Raw genomic sequence first — 20,356 nt, forward strand, 5'->3', positions numbered from 1 at the left:
CCGGCAGCCAGCCTGGCAGCGCAGATTCTCACCGGGAGAGTGTAACGTGTGGAAGGTCACACTACCTCCCTCCAGATCCTACCCTCGCTGTGCAGGCGCCGCGACCGAACTGTAGGGGTCGCTGTCCACAACGCCCAGGACCCACCCATCAGCTTTCCCACCCCTAACACTGCCAATTGTGTTAGTATGAACGACCAGCCAAGCTGATAGCAACGCCGAGAGCTGGATTCGAACCCAGCGTTGATGGCGAGCGCCTTGCCCACTACACCACCTAGCTGCCCAGTTCTCTAAACTTAAAGTGTCTTTCAGCTGTGTACAGTAGACTAGCAGTGTGTGCATGCTGTTAGGCCAGGTGCAGGAGGTGGCCAATGTGAAAGACTGAAGCACAGAGAATATCCACATGCTGGATTACAGCAAATCTGGTATACCAAGAAGCATGTGTAATATGTCAGAAAGCAAAGCAAAGAAACACCATTCTCTGCATTAGATCTCTCTTAACGGTGAATAATGCATTATATATTATTTCATTTTACCCAGTGATCCCAAACTAAAGGTCTCTGCCTAAAACGAACAGATCGGCTTGGTTCTCTGTATCGGTGCATCCCGACCTTAATCAGGCAACCTTTCACATGGCTGGGTTAAAACGTTGGGTATTAAAAGTACAGCGAGCTGTAATCCGACGAGCGGATGTTCCTTCGTCTCTGCGTTACGTCCAGCTGGGTCGCCACCAACCCCCCCGGCTAAACTCTACTACACTATTTTGGAGGAAGCAATTTTCCATCGTTAAAGTTAAAAGAGTGTGATATGACTGGATATTTAGACAACCACTGGCAAAGTCGGACTAAACCGAGTGGACGACTTTTTCATATTTTTTTTTACTTCTTTGTTTCCAGCGAATAAAAGCGAAGCCTCACAGGACGGTTATAAAAGGAGAGCGTATAAACGTCTATTCTCCTGATCCACGGCTCTCTTCTGCTTTTATTTAACATGGGATGGATTATATGCATTTTTCTTTCTGCAATCCTTTAACGTCTCTCTCTCTCTCTGCCAGTGTGTGGTATTTATATCTCCCTTTGATTGCCAACCGGTCTTTGAACATTGATTGACGTTGGTTTTTTTTCCACCTTGCCCTCGCTGCTTTACAGACCTATATATCAACACGTTGTTATCGTAGGCAAAACTGACAAGGAATAGATCACGTTCTTCTGACACCCGTGGAATTCCCCTGGGGTCGCATGTTCCCACATCAGTCCTAGTGTCACACGGTCTGGTGATTCCATCCTATCAGTGTTGGACCATTACATCATAAGAAATTCTCAGACTATATACATGTATATACAGTATATATATTTTTTCTCTCTCTCTAGCTCTCTCTCTCTAGCAGCTCGCTCTCTCTATCTCTCACACCCTCTCTCTCCCCCTCTCTCTCTCTTTCTAGCTGCTCACTCTCTCTCACTCACTCCCCCCCTCTCTCTTTCTAGCAGCTCTCTCTCACTCACCCCCCCCCCCTCTCTCTCTAGCAGCTCACTCTATCCCTCCCTCTGTCTGTCTGTCTGTCTGTCTGTCTGTCTGTCTGTCTGTCTGTCTGTCTGTCTGTCTGTCTGTCCCTCTCCCTCTTTCTCTCTTCTCTCTCTCTCTCTATCTCTCTATCTCTCTATCTCTCTCTATCTCTCTATCTCTCTATCTCTCTCTATCTCTCTATCTCTCTCTCTATCTCTCTCTCTATCTCTATCTCTATCTCTATCTCTATCTCTATCTCTATCTCTATCCCTCTCTCTCTATCCTCTCTCTCTCTCTATCCTCTCTCTCTCTCTCTCTCTCTCTCTCTGGCCTGTGTTCAGAGACGGACATCATACTCGCCCAGTCATTCCCTGTGAGCGTAATATGTTTGTTTGATCAAATCAAAGCTGTAAACTTTAAAGCGGTTATATAGAGCAGCTCCAGTGGTAATGGCCCGAGTGTTCTTCAGAGGCTGTTCAGATGACGGAGGCTAACCTGCCTAGCATGTCTCAACAAACATGTCGGCTTTTACTGTGGCAGAGTGAGACCTAAGTGTGTGTGTGTGTGTGTGTGTGTGTGTGTGTGTGTGTGTGTGTGTGTGTGTGTGTGTGTGTGTGTGTGTGTGTGTGTGTGTGTGTGTGTGTGTGTGTGTGTGTGTGTGTGTGTGTGTGTGTGTGTGTGTGTGTGTGTGTGTGTGTGTGTGTGTGTGTGTGTGTGTGTGTGTGTGTGTGTGTGTGTGTGTGTGTGTGTGTGTGTATCTTGCAGTGTGCGTGGGGCAGGAGATGTTGGAGGAGGCTCAACAGAAACTGATGACCCTGCTGAACAGCACTGAGGGGAAAGTAGACAAGTAAGTAACATACAGAAGATATTGTTTCTAGAAAGACTCATACTTTACCTCATCCGGTGCGCTAAGATTCATTACTGGCTGTAGAACTCATCTCTGCATTTTGTACAAGGAGGTAGGTTGGCTGTCCATTGGTACATCTTCCGCTATAAAGCATTACTTGGACGGTTACCTCTATATCTCTGTACACACACACCTTACCGTTGCGTCAAACTCCTACAGCTCGCGTTCTCGGCACTTTCTATCCACCTCAGTCCCACGAGTTCGCACTGGGTTGGGGAAGAGGGCTTTTGTGTTCTCTGCTCCGTTTACCTGGAATGGACTTCAAAATTCTCTTAAACTCCAGGCTTTTATTACTTTGCACAGTTTTAAAACCCTAATTACTGACCTTTTAATGACCGATATGGGAGTGTGCAAATACTTGTCTGCTTAATTCCTGCTGGTTACTGTACACGCTGCATTAATGTTATGTTTGATGCTTAGCCTAACCTGACCTTCCCTCTCAATCAACCCCCCTGTATTTAACATTCAACTGCCACCAATGAAATGTTTCTCAGCATTGATGCAGTGATTTTTTTAAATAAATTATTTATTTATTGGATTCAGTCGATTGACCGCGGCAGCCTCAGTAATGGTCCATTGTTGTCCATCTGTTGTGCGTCCACAGAGTTCTCATTCGCAACCTGTTCATGGGGTACTTCCACTCACCCAAGAACAAGCACGCCGAGGTGCTGAGGCTCATGGGAAGTGTGCTGGGACTGGACCGAGAGGACGTCGACAGGGTAACTGATCTCTTTATTCTGTACTCTCTTTTCCTCGTACAAAAAGTGTTACTTTTTATCATTACGAAACCGTCTTGCTATACACATCAACAGACAACGAACTGTTACCATGTTTAACATTTCTGCGCCACGCTTAGTGCCCATCTCTACCGCTAGATGGCCAGCTTAAAATAGTCGTTTCTGCTGTGTTTCACTATGTTTGCAGCGCTGTGTGTGTGTTCTGTATTATAGCTGTGGAGACAATGGTGTGGCTCATTTAACAGACACTACTTGTAGTGCAACATGGAAAAAATTGTTTGTTTCTACACACTGTAGTTTGTAGTTTATTACATGCTGAACATTGCGCATTTCCAAGATAATCCAGTCTTTTTTCATAGATCGCGAGATAAAATGGGTTATGTTATGTGCAATAAGCCCGAATCGTTCTGGTTGATATCCTGAACCCCCAAATACTCCCAAATCAAAGGTATATAACATGTACATATGTACCTTCACAAAATCATCAAGGGGGGTGGGGGGGTAGTTTTAACTCAAAACTGTGATCGTGTTTGCCGAGCATGTTTTACGTCCGGTGAAACACAGAACTGTGATCGTTAGAAAAACACGTTTCAGGTTCGGTAAAATAGACATTGAATATACTTTATCTTAGCCAGAAGGTATTCCAAAAAGAATAATTCCAAGTGATTGCATCGCCATCGCAATTACCAGTGTATATATCTATACACGTTTCGATGGTAAAATACGCTTAGGCAACGGAATTTCGAGGCGATCAATGTGAATCTCAAGCAGGAGGAGGAGCCCCTACCACAAAAAGAAAAAAGGAAGACGTGCATCCACGCCAATGCAATTCCAGTTCAGACACAGACGATACTGCCACCTGGTCGGCATTGCAATTCCAATTTATACAAACGACCCAGGGACGGCTAGAATGACCCGGATGACGATTTAGAACGAGGATCAGAGGAAAAATATCAAAGGATCTAAAAACGTAATATTACGCGTTTGGCGCTCAACCGCTGGCGAGCAAACACGTAATATTACGTGGTTGGCGCAGAAAGTGTTAATACCCAAAGGTAAAGAGGTAGCGCACACACACACACACACACACACACACACAGATCTTCACGACAACGTTGACTAATCTCAGTGTTTGTGGCTATTATGTTTATTAGTATGAAAATAGATTCATGGGGGAGCTGGCATTCACAAGCCTGATGGCCTGTGGGTAGAAACTGTTTGTTTCTACCCACAGAAACGGACTGTTTGTCAGTCTCGTAGTCCTGGCTTTCAGACTCCTGTATCGCCTGCCTGATGGTTTTTGTTTTGTACGTGCAATCGTCCTTATGCTTGCTGACTCTGACATCTTTTACCTGGCTGAGGCCCTCCTCCTCCACCACCTCCTCCTCCACCTCCACCACAAATAACCTACATCCCTGTGGGAAAGTCAGCTCGTCCAGCATGTAATATATTTATAACTCCCTTACTAATTCCACTATCTAGAGGCACAAGCAGCGATAACGTGTGCATGGCGAGGTTCAGGGGATCGAAAATCCCTAAAGGCAACACCGCGGCTGATCCGAGATCAGTCGTGTAATTACAAACAATCTGTTGCATGATGAATCCCCCCCCCACCGACCGTTCCAATTATTCTTCATTCCTGATGTGAAGTCATGTGTTTTGGTTGGCCGCCCGGCCCGCTTCACAGCTCACCGGCTCGCTCGTCTGACTGGACCGCATGCTGTTGGAGATAGAAATCCTTTTTGGACAATAGCAGCGGTCTATATTTAGAAGAAGTATCGAGAAGGAACAAGAAATGCATCTTTTGTCTCATGCGTAAGTTATGTATACGTAAATCAAGGTTGGATTTCGACGTCACTATATCATTGTCTATTCAACGTCCACACCTTGGCAGGGTTCCCCGCAAAACCACGATAAGACCGATGAGAACTGACATGTCTGTCGGTAGCCTCTATATTGTTCAAAATGTGGCCGTTCGGAACTGGCCGTCGCTTGACCCCACGATCGGGGTCATGCTGCTTGCAACGACGCAGTTTAATCACCTGTACATTGTATATTACTATTGCACTTTACTGTTACATTTGCACTCTGGTTGGATGCCAAACTTCTTTTCATTGTACTGGTAACAATAAATTAGAATCTAATCCACTTGTTTCTTCTGGTGTAAGGGGAGAGTAGCGCCATTTACACACATGTCACCCTGACCGGGAGCGAGTAGTAGCCTTTGATTAGCCTCGTCAAACGGAGTACCGTGGCTCACGACCAAGTCACCCCCCCCCCCCCCCCCACCCCACCCAAATCCCCATGTGGGATCAGTGATCGCCTTTAACTCCAGCAGGCCCTGAAGTTCTAGTCTGGTATCGACCCGCCATGAAAGCATTTCCTTATCCGCAGCTGCAGCCCACAGCCCCGCGGGACCAGGTCCAACTATTCCCAGCGTATTACACAACTCCCCTTTTAAAGGAAAACACATTGGGAGCGAGGGGGCAAATGTGATTACAACTCCTCTTTGGACGTCATCCTGTCTTTATTGCCCCTGGAGGTTGTTCCATTTCATCTCTCCTTTCGCCTAGCCCTCAACTCCTGTTAATGCATTTGAGATTTTCCACTCAACTCTGTGTTTACAACTTCCAAGTGGGACACACAAACCAGTCTCCTCTTCCAGGATGAGCCACAGAGGCACTGGCACAGGCACCCCCCCCCCTTTTACCCGGCGTTCCCGGTGTTCCCAGGATCATTCAGAATTAGTTTTTCTATTCCGCGGAACTGTTACCAGCGGTTCTCAACAGGGGTGCCGCAGAGAGCTGCCAGGGGTGCCTTGAGATTTAAAAAAATATATATATATATATAGATATATAGATATATATATATATATATATATATATATATTTTTTTTTTTTTTTTTTTTTTTTTTTTTTTTTGGATTACAGAAAATTATCACTAAAGTGCTATCTGTTGCAGCTGCACTGTTTTCCATGAAAATACCATATTTTGATAAGTTTGACCATTTCTCAAAATCTGAAAATCATTATTTAGTAAAACACAGAAAAGGATCACCAAGTTACTGTGGATAAAAAAAACCTTTACAGACAACATTGAGACAAAGCTTCCTGACACATCTCCATCCAAACTCTTGGAAGAACTCATTGAAATCTCATCTGATACCACCTGGAGAGCTCGTTTCAGAGTGTGGTGCTGAGTACCAAGTATCTCATGATGCAGCAGTTAAGGTGTTGATACCATTCAGCACCACATATCTGTGTGAAGCTGGCTTTTCATCCATGACAGCTCTGAAAACAAAATATAGGGCCAAGTTGAGCCTTGAGGATGACATGCTTGTTGCCTTGTCAAAGATCTCCCCACGTATTGACCGTATTATTAGCCAGCAGCAGCAGACCTCGCATTGAGCTAGAAATGTCCACTGAGTGAACGAGTGCTTATTTTCTGTATTTATTTATATTTTTTGAGAAATGGTAACTTGGTGATCCTTTTCTGTATTTAAAAAAAAAAAACATGATTTTCAGTTTTTGAGAAATGGTCACACTTATCCAAATATGCTATTTTTATGGAAAAGTGTGCAGCTGCAACAGATGGCACTTTAGTGATAATTTTCTGTAATTTTATTTAAAGAAATATGCTATTTGATTTACTACTACAAGCAGTGTAATGTCAACAGTACTAAGCCATTTAGACCTGAAACACCTGTTAATAATGCGTTATATAGCCTGCATATATACACACAAATGTGTTTCCCGGTTTCTTAAATAAACATTATTTTGAAAGCAAGCACTTTTGTCATCATTGTAGCAAAAAAGACGGGACCGGAAAAGTCTTTATCGTATGTAGGGGTGCCCTGGAATATTTTATTGAACACGGGTGCCTTGGCAGCAGAAAGGTTGAGAACCCCTGCTCTAAACGATCCGGGATGAGCGTTTTCTCGGTTTCCCCGCCACTTCTCCTGAAAATGAGTTTTCTGGACCGTCGCATGTGTGTCCCTGGACGCGCCACGCTCCTTGAGGAAACTGTTGCTCTCGGCATGTAATGTTATTTGGACGCCGTGATCAGTAACACATTGGTGTTGGCAGGAGGCGGCCGCTGTCCCAGGAAAACTGGCTGACGACTGCAGCGTTGATCACTCCCCTGAGAGCACCGTGACGACTAGCAACACACAACGCTGAACACAAATGAAAATCATGTGTCGTAATGTAATATATTAAATATTAAACCAATAAACCAGTGCCATCGGGGTCTTTTTTCACAGAGGCTTGATCTTGCGTGCTCCAGCTTTTAACTCTTTCAGGTGTACGTTTTTTTATCTCCACCAGGCAAAGGGGACGGTTATGTGATCGGTTGCATGCGCAAGTCTGTCTGTCCTTTTTTCCGTCCACAGCTATATCTACTACAAGGCCGATTGGTCTAATATTTGTTGTGCACGTTCGTGACCGCTGTAGGATGAACTGAGTTGAGTTGGGTGCCCCCATGAACCAAACTTTCACTTTTAGGATTTGGTGTATCCCGAATAAATTTTGTTCAAATACTTTTCAAATTCACGACACAAAGAGGAAGAAGCCTGTCCATCACCTTTCCTCTGGCGCCATCATCAGGCCAAATGGGAAATTTGCACATTATTGTATCTCTTCAGCTTTCATCTGAATCTTTTCAAACTTGCGGTGCACATTCCTGACCCCAAGAGGAATAATCCTATTGATGACCTTCCCTCTAGCGCCACCATCAGGCCAAACGTTCAATACTCAAATGAGTGTATCTCCTGATCCGATTTCCACCAAACTTGACAAATATTTGCCTTACAATGTAATAGCGTGTAATACTGTGTGATAGTGCAACAGTGTAATTGTGTGATAGTGTAATAGCGTATTAGTCTAATAGTTTAATAGTGTGCATTTGTTCAATAATGTAGTTGTGTTTGCTCTGTGAAAGAGCAAGAGAAGAAATGTGTGGGTGCCACCTGGTAGACATTTGCGCTCTACAGGGTGCACCTTTCTAGTTTCTTAGCCAGCAGCCATCGTGACATCATCATTGGAATGTTCTGTTCTCAAAATTCGTATCTCATACTCATACAGTATGTGAGGAGCACGACTAGTTCTGTTATTAAAAAAACTCATTATGTGTGTCTCTCTCTCTTTCTTCTCTTTCTTTCCTTCTCTCCCTCTCCTATTCCCACCTTTTCCTGCCTCCTGTCTTTGTCCGTGCAGATGTTGGAGGAGGATGGCCGGCATGGAGTCACTGGCTGGGTGTCCGGCTGGCTGGGAGGCAGAGCGGTGCAGAGTGTCCCCAACACTCCCCAGAGACCTACCCACGGCCAAGGCTTCAACTCGGTAAGAACCATGCCATCAGGAGTCGGGGTGGAAGCTCTGGGCTTTCAGATTCAGATTCCTTTATTAAGCCATTTGTGTAAAAACACATTGGTAATTGTTGCAGCATTACAGTGTATGCATTTTTTCCTTTCTTTTTCCACAGTAAACGACAAACACCAACACAGACACAGGACAAAAAACAGTGCAGTGTAGGACTAATCAATTAAATACATATATATATATATAAAGTGTAGAGTGCAGAGTTCCAGTAAGGACTAGTGCAGTGCAATCAGTGTCATTGTGCCAGTGTCACTTGGGGTCAGAGGGGGGGGGGGGGGGACCTGAGGCATTGATCAGCCTGGCGGCTGAGGGGAAGAAGCTCAGTCTGTGACGAGCTTTCACAGCCTTTGGGATCCTCAGCCTTCTCCCAGAGGGGAGCAGGGTGAAGAGGCTGTGACCGGGGTGGGAGGGGTCGGCCATGAGCTTTATTACCATACCGTTTTTAATCCTTAAAGGGTAAACCCGTCTTTGAATGGAAGTTAAGTCAATCGTCACTAGTTATAAACTGTCTCTCTAAATGCAGAGTTCAGACTACATGATTATAGCCCTGGTTTTCCACTCACGGACCAAAAGCCTCAGATCAGAGGCAAATCGGTGTTCGCTCGGCGCTGCTCAATTGCTATATGTGAACTGTACAATACGCAAGGCTCACTGATGCATCGCGGATGCCCGACAAATATCAAGCACGCTACATATCTGGAGCTGTCGGGCAGTCCAAATCAAATCAAGTGCTGTGACAGGCAATGAGGGCAGCGATGACACGAGACGTAAGCTTGTCTTGTCTGAATCGGAACAAGAAAATTATTAAACTGTTCAGAATATTGCAATGTTCGATGAGTGTCTGTTACTATTATTATCTGTCATTCAGACCGTCTGTAGTGTGGTAGTAAAATGGTTAACCTTCTGTAGTTTGGTAGTGAAAGGGTTCATCCTTTTGTGGTGTGGTAGTGAAAGGGTTAACCTTCTGTAGTGTGGTAGTGAAAGGGTTAAAAGGGGGGGGGGGTGGCGATCTGGGAGATACAGCCCCTTTCCAGAGTGTGGTTGACAAGTTGGCTTTGATAATATTAAAAAAAACATGAGGATCCTGGACGGAAGTAGCACTCCTTCAAAACTTGGAAAGAGTGAAGGTCTTGATGGTTAAAAACTGACACACGAAAGCCTTGTCTAGACTACTGTGGAAAGATAAAAGGTGTAGACCCAGAGACAAGAGTGCATTATTATGCCAAATGGGAGATAATTCATGGTATTTACAATCGATGTGTTGTTGGAGAGAGAGGGAGTAAAGATAGGAAATTGATTCATGGAAGTATATAAATCTTTATAACAGAATCACGACCATGGAGGCCAGCATGTGTAAAACAGACCAACTGTTAAGCAGTTCTCTTCACTTTCATAAGAACTGAATTGAAGTTTAACTCTTTAACTAGATTAACTAGAATTTGGATACCTACGTAGGTAAAGCCATGGTTTTGTAAGGAGACTAGAAGGACAAGTTAGTTCAAGGTTAATACTTGTGTTGTATAATGGCATCTGTATCGATTTTGACCAGTTCATTTTAAAACCAGAGAAGGAGGCAAACTTGTAGAAGAATGTACATGACATACAGGGTTAGCTACATCCGAAAGGTACAATAAAATGCATCGGTATGAAGGGAAATGTGATGAGATGTCCCTTTGATTATGATTGTAGATGTGGCATGGTTTTCCCTCACTGCCTGGGTTAATGGTTAAATGAGAGAGCAAATGGACCCGGGGAAAGTGGGCAGCCCTATCTAGTCCCTCTTGTTAAAACAAAGTCGGATGAACCAAGGCGACCAACTTGGACACAAAGCCTTTTCTGCATTTAAAAAAAAAATAAGACTGCCCAAGGATGCACATCAGGGGAAACCTCAATTATATGTAATAAACTGTATATTGTAGAAGGCCAAACAGCTCTTAACAAACCTGGTCTGATCTGAGTTTATTAGGGAAGTAATGCAGGAATCCAACCTCCTCGAGAGCTCTTTGGCATACAATTTAAAATCACAGTTAAAAAGTGATAATGGGCGGTAAACCTTTTAAAAGATGTTTTTAAAAGATAGATTTTTTCTGTCTCTATGGAAATAACCAACCTTGAGTGAGAAGTTAATAAAGTCAAGGAGGATAGGACCTACCATTCTGCCATAACTCGGATAGCAATTCAGGAGGAATCCATCCAAACCGGGAGATTTAGGTTTTGACATTGAATCAAGAGCAAGTTCTTTTTAAGGTTATAAGGGCATCTAATTGGGAAGACTGAATAACAGAGAGAGGGGTAGGTTCAAAGAGTTCGAAAAAAACTGCCACATTGTGACTGCAGTATATAAATTATATCAAGTATATAAATTTGAATAAAAAGGGGTGAAAGCCTGATTATTATTAGAAGGAAGTGTACATAAATCACGTTAAAATTTTCTCAGTCTTATGGAAGCCAGATGTTCTAAACGTAATGCCAGGACTACTAGATCTTTCTGCAAATTCCTATTTTTGTCGTGTTTTGGAATGAAGAATGCAGCCTGTGCAGAAGTACAGACATCTGACAACTGACATGGCAGAGGACTGCCTTTCAGTATAATTTGACTTTTGTTGGGATTCAAGATGATCCGTTTCACATGGTTTTCTCAAGATTCTCTCGACAGGTTCTGTACAAATGCAAAGAAAAAAGAAGTACAAGCTCCCCTCGTGTGACACTTAGTTACTTGTATCAAAGAAGAATGTCTGCACACTGTATATTATGCTCCCATAGTGATTTTCAACGCTTCATCCTGAAAGGTCTTCGTCAGATGCATACCTTACACTTAGTTACTTCCCATAGTACATGTGGGTTGACTTCTGATTGAATATTGTGAAGTAAAAAATCCCTCACACTGTTAGAAAATCCCTGTTTTGTAAAAGAGTCATATTTAATCACAACTTCTTAAATTATGTGGAAAGTGGTTAAAGAGGTTATCCAGAGAGAAGATAATAGGAGAGTAGCATAGGACGTATGGTTACACAGGAAGTGCACTTTACAAGTACAAAACATGAACAAAAAGACACTAAGACAAAAGGTAAATAAAACTGAACTTAAGAAAACTTGAGAAAAAACTGAACACAGAATGAAGTCCCTGAGATAGCAAAATGAGTTCCGGTATACCAGCCTATGTGCAAATATGCAATCTACTGAATAACAAAAACATTTAAAGAGCCAGTATGCAATCAGTAGAGAGGCCCCTGAGAGGTAACTGGCGGGTAGGATCATATTAAGACCCCTTGAGTACCCCGACATAAGGTGGGCAAGCTTTTGAATTTATATATATATATTTTTTGTATCCCTTTTCCCATATAAATAATATATAGGTGTTCCTTAACACATTGAGTGCCACGCCCCTTCCGGGAAGTGACCACTTCTGTGCCGTCCATTAAACCCATGTAAACGTAGTTGTACTTTGTAGACCTAAACCTATATTTTATAGTATAGCTACGGGTCTAATAACGCCGTCGAGTCTCATTGAGCTGCTTCTGGTCAACGTGCAAAAAACAGATTCTTTTTTCATCCGTACATTTCCGTTTTATACCGATTTTTAAGACACGAAAACAGCGTTTTTGTTTAATTCAATAAACATGTTGTCATTTTTCGCCTGATTATCGGATCTTCCTGAAATCAACGCTAGATCATCACTATTATCCTTTGTCGTGCACGCATGCAATGTGATTTAGACCGGCGCCCCCCCCCCCCCCCCCTCCTGCAACCCAACGGAAAACAACCAAACAGCTATAACATCGATAGCTTCAATCGCAATAGAAATAAATATCAGATCAATGCAAGCTTTCATATATGGTGTCCTTACCTGGTCTCTGAAGTAATGGGAAAAAAAAGAATCCAATAATCTCATCGCCATTCCAGTTATCCACAGCGATCGTGCCTCCGACGTTGAAGGACATTGCTCTTCAACGGGCGGGCGGGGTCAGTAGTCCAAAGCATCCCTACAAGCGTGTGTTTTGCCGGAGTGTTTAGGACCCGCCCCCATGCCGCAGCTCGGTAGAGAAAAGAAACCAACCCATTTCTAACGGGGTGCATTACTGGCCGAAGGCGTTAGAGGGTGGTATAATACCGTCTGCCAGCTCAGACACACTCAGAACAGTATGCACAAGGTGCCCCGCTGAATTATGAATGGCAATAGATAATAAAAGAAATACCGTGACAGAAACGTCGATCTACGTTTCCGGCACTCAACCGTCGGGCGACGGAAACGTAGATCTACGTGAACGGCAGTCAATGTGTCCTTATCCCAGTGTAATCACCATGGGTGCTGTCGTAGTGTCCTCGGAGTTGTTCCACTATTCTCTATCTACTGTATGGAGCAGCTCCAGGATTTGTCTCTTGATGACATCATCACTAGTGTCTGGTATTCAGTTTAAGGAGAGAATTGCTCATATTCACAAATCGAAACTGCCCTGTGCAGTACTATAGAAATAACATTTATGTTTTTTAAAGCCCAGAGTAAGACTAAATAATTGGTATTAGCAGTGACTACATGGTATGACACATCCCTAATTCTGACCTGTCCTGTTTCTGTGAATTGCAGTCCTTTTCCGAGATGTTTGTCAAGTTTCTGGAGGTGGAGTCCACTCCGTCGTTGCCCCCAGCAAGTTTCTCGATCCATGACATCAAGCCCCTGAATGCCCCGCCTCCTGGGAGAAGGGGCATCTCCGCCTTCAACCAGGCAGCAGGTAACCACCCTTCTGGGAGTAACTATCGCATGGATACTAGGATGGGCACGAGTAATGTTTTCTCTAATCGAGTACTCGCATGAATTACTTGAGTAGTGCTCATTTGCTCAAGTAATTGTTTAGGGAAATCTATTTTTAGAAAGCATCTTAGAGTGCATGGCAGCAGCAATAACGACATATTGCGGGGAGTAATACACACACAGATGCTACAGATTGTATTATGTCTCGCTTTGCGGACATAACGATGCACAGCAAATGCAATATACCCGATGCTTAATGCGTATTTTCAGTCAAAACAGTCGGTTACCATTTGTAATAATTACATTACCTCCACTCTGTCTGCAGCAGTAGATATTAGGCTTACTAGGCTTCAGGCCAAGGGAGATGTTAGGCTTCAGGCAGGGCTACTCTGCAACATTTTGCATAATGTGTTCAGGCTGTCAGACAGGAGCTTCTCTTATATCTTCACTCTCCCTCCCTGAGACATGCCTCATTTAACAGCGTTCCCATTGGTCACGGAATTTATGGAATATCATGAAGTTTTAAGGAGTTTGTCCCAGACAGGGAAAGTAGGGGCATTTCGTAAATTCTCTGCGGGAGTCGTGGAATATCAGAGAATTTGACAAATTGGTCACTTTGGCGGGATCTCTGGTAATGTGGTTTACATCTTCTTTTGCAGGCATCCATTCCAGTAGATAGTGGTTATCAGCTGTTTTATATATTATTGTGTAGCCACTTTTCCACAAAAGGCCAACTGTAGTGGAAACCAGATTGTAATCTTGCTCTGGACTCGTGGAAGAATGGCTCAATGGGGCTAAAAGAAATCCAAAGCAAACAAATAAAAAGTCCCTCTAGACCTTTTTTGAACTAAGAAACAGTTCAATGTGGGGATTAATTAGGTCACGACAGGGCTTGACACTTACGTTTCTCCTCAAGGAGTACAGTGAGTTTGGGTATCGTTTGGATTTTTATCAAACCCGGTTCTTATCGAATCTCTGGTCCGATTCTAATATTTTTGGTGGGGGAGAAAATTAAATATCAAAAACCAAACCTATTCCACCTTTCATTCTTGTCAGATGATAATAAATGTTGCTTTAACTATTGCCTAAGGAAGGAGACAACTGTTGCCAAGGAATGTAATCTGTTCACCTTAAATCACCACTCGGTGACATTCATCCACTCTTTCTTTACTCATCTGCCCCTTCATAGCTAGAGTGAAAGTCGTTTTCTTTAATAGAGGGTGTCTGGGGATGAACTGGATGTGGTAAGCAGCTCTGTGAACTTGGATCTAGGATTACCGTTCGCTTACGGGTAACTGATCTAAAAGACAAATGTCAGCGGTCAATATATTGTTACACTCCAGTGGCTCGCATAGCCAAACCTCTCTCCACGCTATGTCATTACTTGCAGCACAGGATATAACTCAAATGTAAAGCGCTAACGTTGCTACCGGTAACCGTATATGACAGGAGTCCACAACACGTCGGAAATGGTGCGCGGGAGGGTTGCACCACTGCAGTCAGGCAAGCGCTACCGGAGTCTCATGGCCAGTAGAGAGACTCAAAATGAGCTTCTGTCCCCAGGCAAGCACTACCGGAGTCTCATGGCCAGTAGAGAGACTCAAAAGGAGCTTCTGTCCCCAGGCAAGCACTACCGGAGTCTCATGGCCAGTAGAGAGACTCAAAAGGAGCTTCTGTCCCCAGGCAAGCACTACCGGAGTCTCATGGCCAGTAGAGAGACTCAAAAGGAGCTTCTGTCCCCAGGCAAGCACTACCGGAGTCTCATGGCCAGTAGAGAGACTCAAAAGGAGCTTCTGTCCCCAGGCAGCCTATTCTTTAATTGGAGCCGAAGAGTGCTGCCATGCGCTTCCGCGTTTTCCCTGATGGGCTGCGACACGCCCCGCGGCAGCGCGGCAGCCGCAGAGCGGAGCAGCAGAGCTTGCGGCATTATGTAGCCGTAATCCCAGATGTTTTTCATTTGACGCTTAGCTCAACTGGTATGCCGCCGTGCTGTGGAGCCTGCGGTGCGGTTGGTCACAAGTTCGAATCACTTAAATTTTTTTTTTCTTTTTTACGGCTATCATCTCTCGCTATAAACGTGCATTCTTCCGCTGGTTAAGTTTAGGCATTCTTTCGGAGTTGGTTAAGGTTAGGGTTAAGTTAAGGTTAGGCATTATTTCGGAGTTGGTTAAGGTTAGGGTTAAGTTAAGGTTAGGGAGGGTTAAGGTTAGGCATTATTTCGGAGTTGGTTATGGTTAGGGTTTGTCACAGAGAATGCCTGTCTGTCTTTCTTGACGTGGAGGATGCAGCCTATTTCCGCACTGCCGCTCTCTCGCGCTGCCGCGGTCACATGGGCGTCATGGCCAATCAGAGAAACACGACGCACTCTTCCGCTGGGATTAAGCTACACGCCCCCAGGCAAGCGCTACCGGAGTCTCGAAAGGAGCTTCTGTCCCCAGGCCATCAGGCTGCTCAATGTGGACTCTGCAACACTAACCCATCCATTCTACATACCCTTCACACAAAACTCATTGCACACACTCACTTTAAACATTCACCTTTAACATTCACTTTAGACACTTTAAACACTTAACACTATATTTTATCTGTTTTTATTATGCTGTATTCCATCTTTTTTCGTGAAGTTCGGCCAAACCTTTAAGCTTTTGCGGCTTGTGGTCCAGAAAAACTAAACGAAGGTCTCTGCTCACATGCTTTGTTGACGCTAGGTCCAGGCGGGAGGTCCTGGCAGCTGAGTAGATTTTTTTTTGCTCAATGCAACCACTGACCTATATGGAGTGGGGGGGTGGGGATTATGTAAAGATTATCTTTAATCGCACTTTGTGCTCATAAATAATTTTTACGGTTCACTTTTAGTGGCAAATGTGAGACTTTTCATTTACCGTAATTCCTCTAATAGTAACCCCGGCTTGTATTTGTTTCAACTGTAGCGGGTACCAGGCTTGTATTAGGAGGAGGCCTGTATAAGAGGGAGGCCTATATTTCAAATTTTCGAACGGATCATAATGAATAAATCAACATTTTGTGTCAGTTTGAACCCAGTAAAATGTACTGGGTTCATTTATTGAAACCAAGTACTGTATGAAATAGTAAACAGTGCTATTACAGGTGGCCACTGGTCATTTCAACGTTTTCAAAGTGAAATCAAGTAACTAGCTCAGTATGCAGCTCAGTATATTAGTAACCCGGCTTGTATTAGGAGGCCGGCTTATAATTGCTTAGCTCAAGAGCGCACCCGGCCATTAATAGAGACCCGGCTTGTATTTGAGACCCGGTTACTATTAGAGGAATTACGATAATTAAAGTTTGTGTGTGAGCGAGTGCAGAATGTGTGATGTGTGTTCATGTGTGCTTGTGTGTGGAGAGATTGATACATATATCTAAAGTCACTGTCGCCCTGCATGTATACATGTATCTAAAGTCACTGTCGCCCTGCATGTATACATGTATCTAAAGTCACTGTCGCCCCCCTGCATGTATACATGTATCTAAAGTCACTGTCACCCTGCATGTATACATGTATCTAAAGTCACTGTCAAGCCCTGCATGTATACATGTATCTAAAGTCACTGTCACCCTGCATGTATACATGTATCTAAAGTCACTGTCAAGCCCTGCATGTATACATGTATCTAAAGTCACTGTCAAGCCCTGCATGTATACATGTATCTAAAGTCACTGTCGAGCCCTGCATGTATACATGTATCTAAAGTCACTGTCGCCCTGCATGTATACATGTATCTAAAGTCACTGTCGCCCCCCTGCATGTATACATGTATCTAAAGTCACTGTCACCCTGCATGTATACATGTATCTAAAGTCACTGTCAAGCCCTGCATGTATACATGTATCTAAAGTCACTGTCAAGCCCTGCATGTATACATGTATCTAAAGTCACTGTCGCCCCCCTGCATGTATACATGTATCTAAAGTCACTGTCGAGCCCTGCATGTATAAATGTATCTAAAGTCACTGTCGCCTCCCTGCATGTATACATGTATCTAAAGTCACTGTCGCCCTGCATGTATACATGTATCTAAAGTCACTGTCGCCCCCCTGCATGTATACATGTATCTAAAGTCACTGTCGAGCCCTGCATGTATACATGTATCTAAAGTCACTGTCGCCCTGCATGTATACATGTATCTAAAGTCACTGTCGCCCTGCATGTATACATGTATCTAAAGTCACTGTCGCCCTGCATGTATACATGTATCTAAAGTCACTGTCGCCCTGCATGTATACATGTATCTAAAGTCACTGTCAAGCCCTGCATGTATACATGTATCTAAAGTCACTGTCGCCCTGCATGTATACATGTATCTAAAGTCACTGTCAAGCCCTGCATGTATACATGTATCTAAAGTCACTGTCGCCCTGCATGTATACATGTATCTAAAGTCACTGTCGCCCTGCATGTATACATGTATCTAAAGTCACTGTCAAGCCCTGCATGTATACATGATGTATCTAAAAAAAAAAAGATTATCGGGAGCTCCAGTAGCTCACCGCGTATCTCGGCGCTATTTCGGCGTCGGGGACAACCGTGCGCGTCACGGATCTGGGGTACACGAGTTCGACTCCCGGACTCGCCGTATTTTCTCAGTGTCTTCCCCTGATCTATATCCCATTCAACCTGTTTCTGTCGGTCATGCTTGACCAGAAAAAGCGATAAACGCTAAAAAATGAAGTTTAAAAAAAAATAAATAAAATTACCGTATTTTACATCAGGTCTTTGACAGTGGCTTAGGCGACAGTGGCTCAGGAGGTAGAGCGGTCGTCTGGTAATCGGAAGGTTCCCCGTTCAATTCCCGCTCCTCCCGTGCAACTTGTCGAAGTGTCCTTGAGTAAAAACACGTAACCCCTAACTGCTGAGCAGGTTGGCACCTTGCATGGTTGCCTCCACCATCGGTGTGTGAGTGAATGGGTGAATGATGTGAGGAACAAAATTGTAAAGCGCTTTGGATAAAAGCTGCTATATAAATGCACCATTTGCCATTTCCCCTGATTTAACCTCTATCCTTTCCTCCCTCAGGAGGGCTAGCGGCCGGCAAGAGAGGCGGCGAGTCGAACCCCTTCCTGGCCCCGCGCTCCGCCGCGGTCCCCCTGATCGGCTCTGGTGTTGGCGGGTCCGGAGGGCCGGGAGGCCACCACCACCTCCTGATGAAGCCCATCTCGGACAACCTGCCCACCTTCACGCCCGTGGCGGTCTCTCCCGAGTTCAGTGGCGGGGCCGTGCTCAAGGACTTACTGAAACAGTGATCGCCGTACAGCCGACGACAAAGTGGTCGTACGTGGACTGAGACTGCAGTGAGCGGCGCGGACGCTCTTTTATGCTTGTTCTGTCTGTCCTGCAAGATAACAACAAGATAACAACGAGAGCACATAAAGACACGAAACCCTTTGTTTGTTTTTTGTTTTGTTTTTTATTAAAGACGTAACATGACCTCTTTTTTGGGAGAGAAATATTAAAATTATGTTTAAAATGGAGGATTCATCGAATAGGAAATCGCTGTTCTATGCAACAAGTTTTCCCTTTAGTAATCTCTGAAAGTGCTTAAGCCACAACGTTGTTAGATAATTACATCATATGCATTGAACAAGGGGCAGAATATGCATGAATAAATAAATAAACGACAAAGTGGTCCACATAGAAAAAGCAGGATATTCGATTTTTTTTTAAATGTATGTGGGATTCAGTATGCAACGGGACGTTTTTATCAAGGACGCACTGTGTCATCGATGCAAAGCATTGTCACAGGGATTGAACTAGTCTTTTTACGCAAAGTACTATGCCTGTGAGACGCCTCTAGGGGCAGAGTGGTCAACTGAGTTGATTGAATGACTGACTGACTGACATGTCCAGTCTATGAGGTGCTTTGCATCTTAAAAAAAGAGAAACGTATTATCCTTCTTTTTGATTGTGGATTACTGTACTTTGTGAAGTTTTATATTTGAACGCAGTGACCTGGTTATGTCCCTGTGTGCTGCGTATTAAACACATGTACAGTAGGTGGACTAACAACGCCTCCATCTGCAAGAAGGGAAGAGACGTCGTATGTCCTACATACAACCGTGGAACATACATTCGAGGATGTTACCTTTTTTCCCCCTTTATTATGTAGTTCTCCTTTTTATTTTTAGCCCTACAGGATACTTTAGAATACTATACTTTATCTGATGCAAGACTTGCCTGATTTCCTCTGGCACCAGTGGTGCGACTTAAAGAGATTTATGTGGTCCACATCTGCTAAAACCATACAGACGTTTGTGCAAAATCCTGTCTTTTCCAGACGGTCAGACTGTGATATGCGACGTAGCCGTAATTGCGGTCTGTGGTTTGATAAGCGGTTTGACTACGAGACTGCTCCTTTGTATAAGTACTATTATATAGTTATGTATATGTCAATGGGGGGCTTTTTTCATATTTATGGACACTTAGGAAGTTCTGGAAGTACTCTCCCAAGTGCCTATGTTTTTGCTATTTAGGAAAATTGTATGATTTGGTATGTAAATGATTAATATAAAATATATATTTGCAAAAATGTAAAATAAAAAAAACACAACTGCACATTAAAAAGGAGATTTACACATGACGGCTATGGCCAGCAGTGTAACATTTAGCTGCCCTACATTTTTGTATGGATTTCTACAATCAGCTGCTGCAGAATGAATGTTACAGGGTTTCTCCAGCCAGGTGACCTGACACCTGACAATAATGTATAAACTGTATATCCTTAACTGTAAAATAACTTATTTTAGATGCTCCATCTGAAATTCATAAGTGTCGAAAATAAAACAAATACAAATAACTTTGATTACATTAAACTTGGCAGATACATCAGTACCTGTCCCTTAATTGGATTTTGCTTTTCGAATAAAATAAACGTACTATACCTTCTCCTTTTACAGTTGTGGATGTGGTTATTTTACTCATGCATTTAGATAATGTTTTGTATAGCTACAATGGAGATATAAAGAAGATTTATTAGACTGGGAATAGAATGCGCCGGCTGAACCAGATGTGATATTTTGTATAACAGGATGTGTCAAGGAGGGAGGCTGTTTGTCTCTAGAAGGTTTAAAA

The 20,356-nt window shown here is 43.6% G+C and overlaps 1 protein-coding gene across 2 annotated transcripts in view; it reads left to right on the plus strand.

The window, feature by feature from the left end:
* Positions 1 to 20,167, plus strand: part of trip11 (thyroid hormone receptor interactor 11) — a 71,533-nt gene extending 51,366 nt beyond the window's left edge. For both annotated transcript variants that reach the window (XM_084311603.1, XM_084311604.1), the window contains exons 17-21: positions 2,266 to 2,347; positions 3,012 to 3,126; positions 8,358 to 8,480; positions 13,105 to 13,249; positions 18,305 to 20,167. In XM_084311603.1, the coding sequence (XP_084167729.1) occupies positions 2,266 to 2,347; positions 3,012 to 3,126; positions 8,358 to 8,480; positions 13,105 to 13,249; positions 18,305 to 18,531 (692 nt within the window). In that variant the 3' untranslated portion in view covers positions 18,532 to 20,167. The remainder of the gene's footprint in view (positions 1 to 2,265; positions 2,348 to 3,011; positions 3,127 to 8,357; positions 8,481 to 13,104; positions 13,250 to 18,304) is intronic.
* Positions 20,168 to 20,356: the final 189 nt, after the last annotated feature.

This window comes from Notolepis coatsorum, assembly GCF_963971535.1.
Source record: "Notolepis coatsorum genome assembly, chromosome: 3".
Lineage (NCBI taxonomy): Eukaryota > Metazoa > Chordata > Actinopteri > Aulopiformes > Paralepididae > Notolepis > Notolepis coatsorum.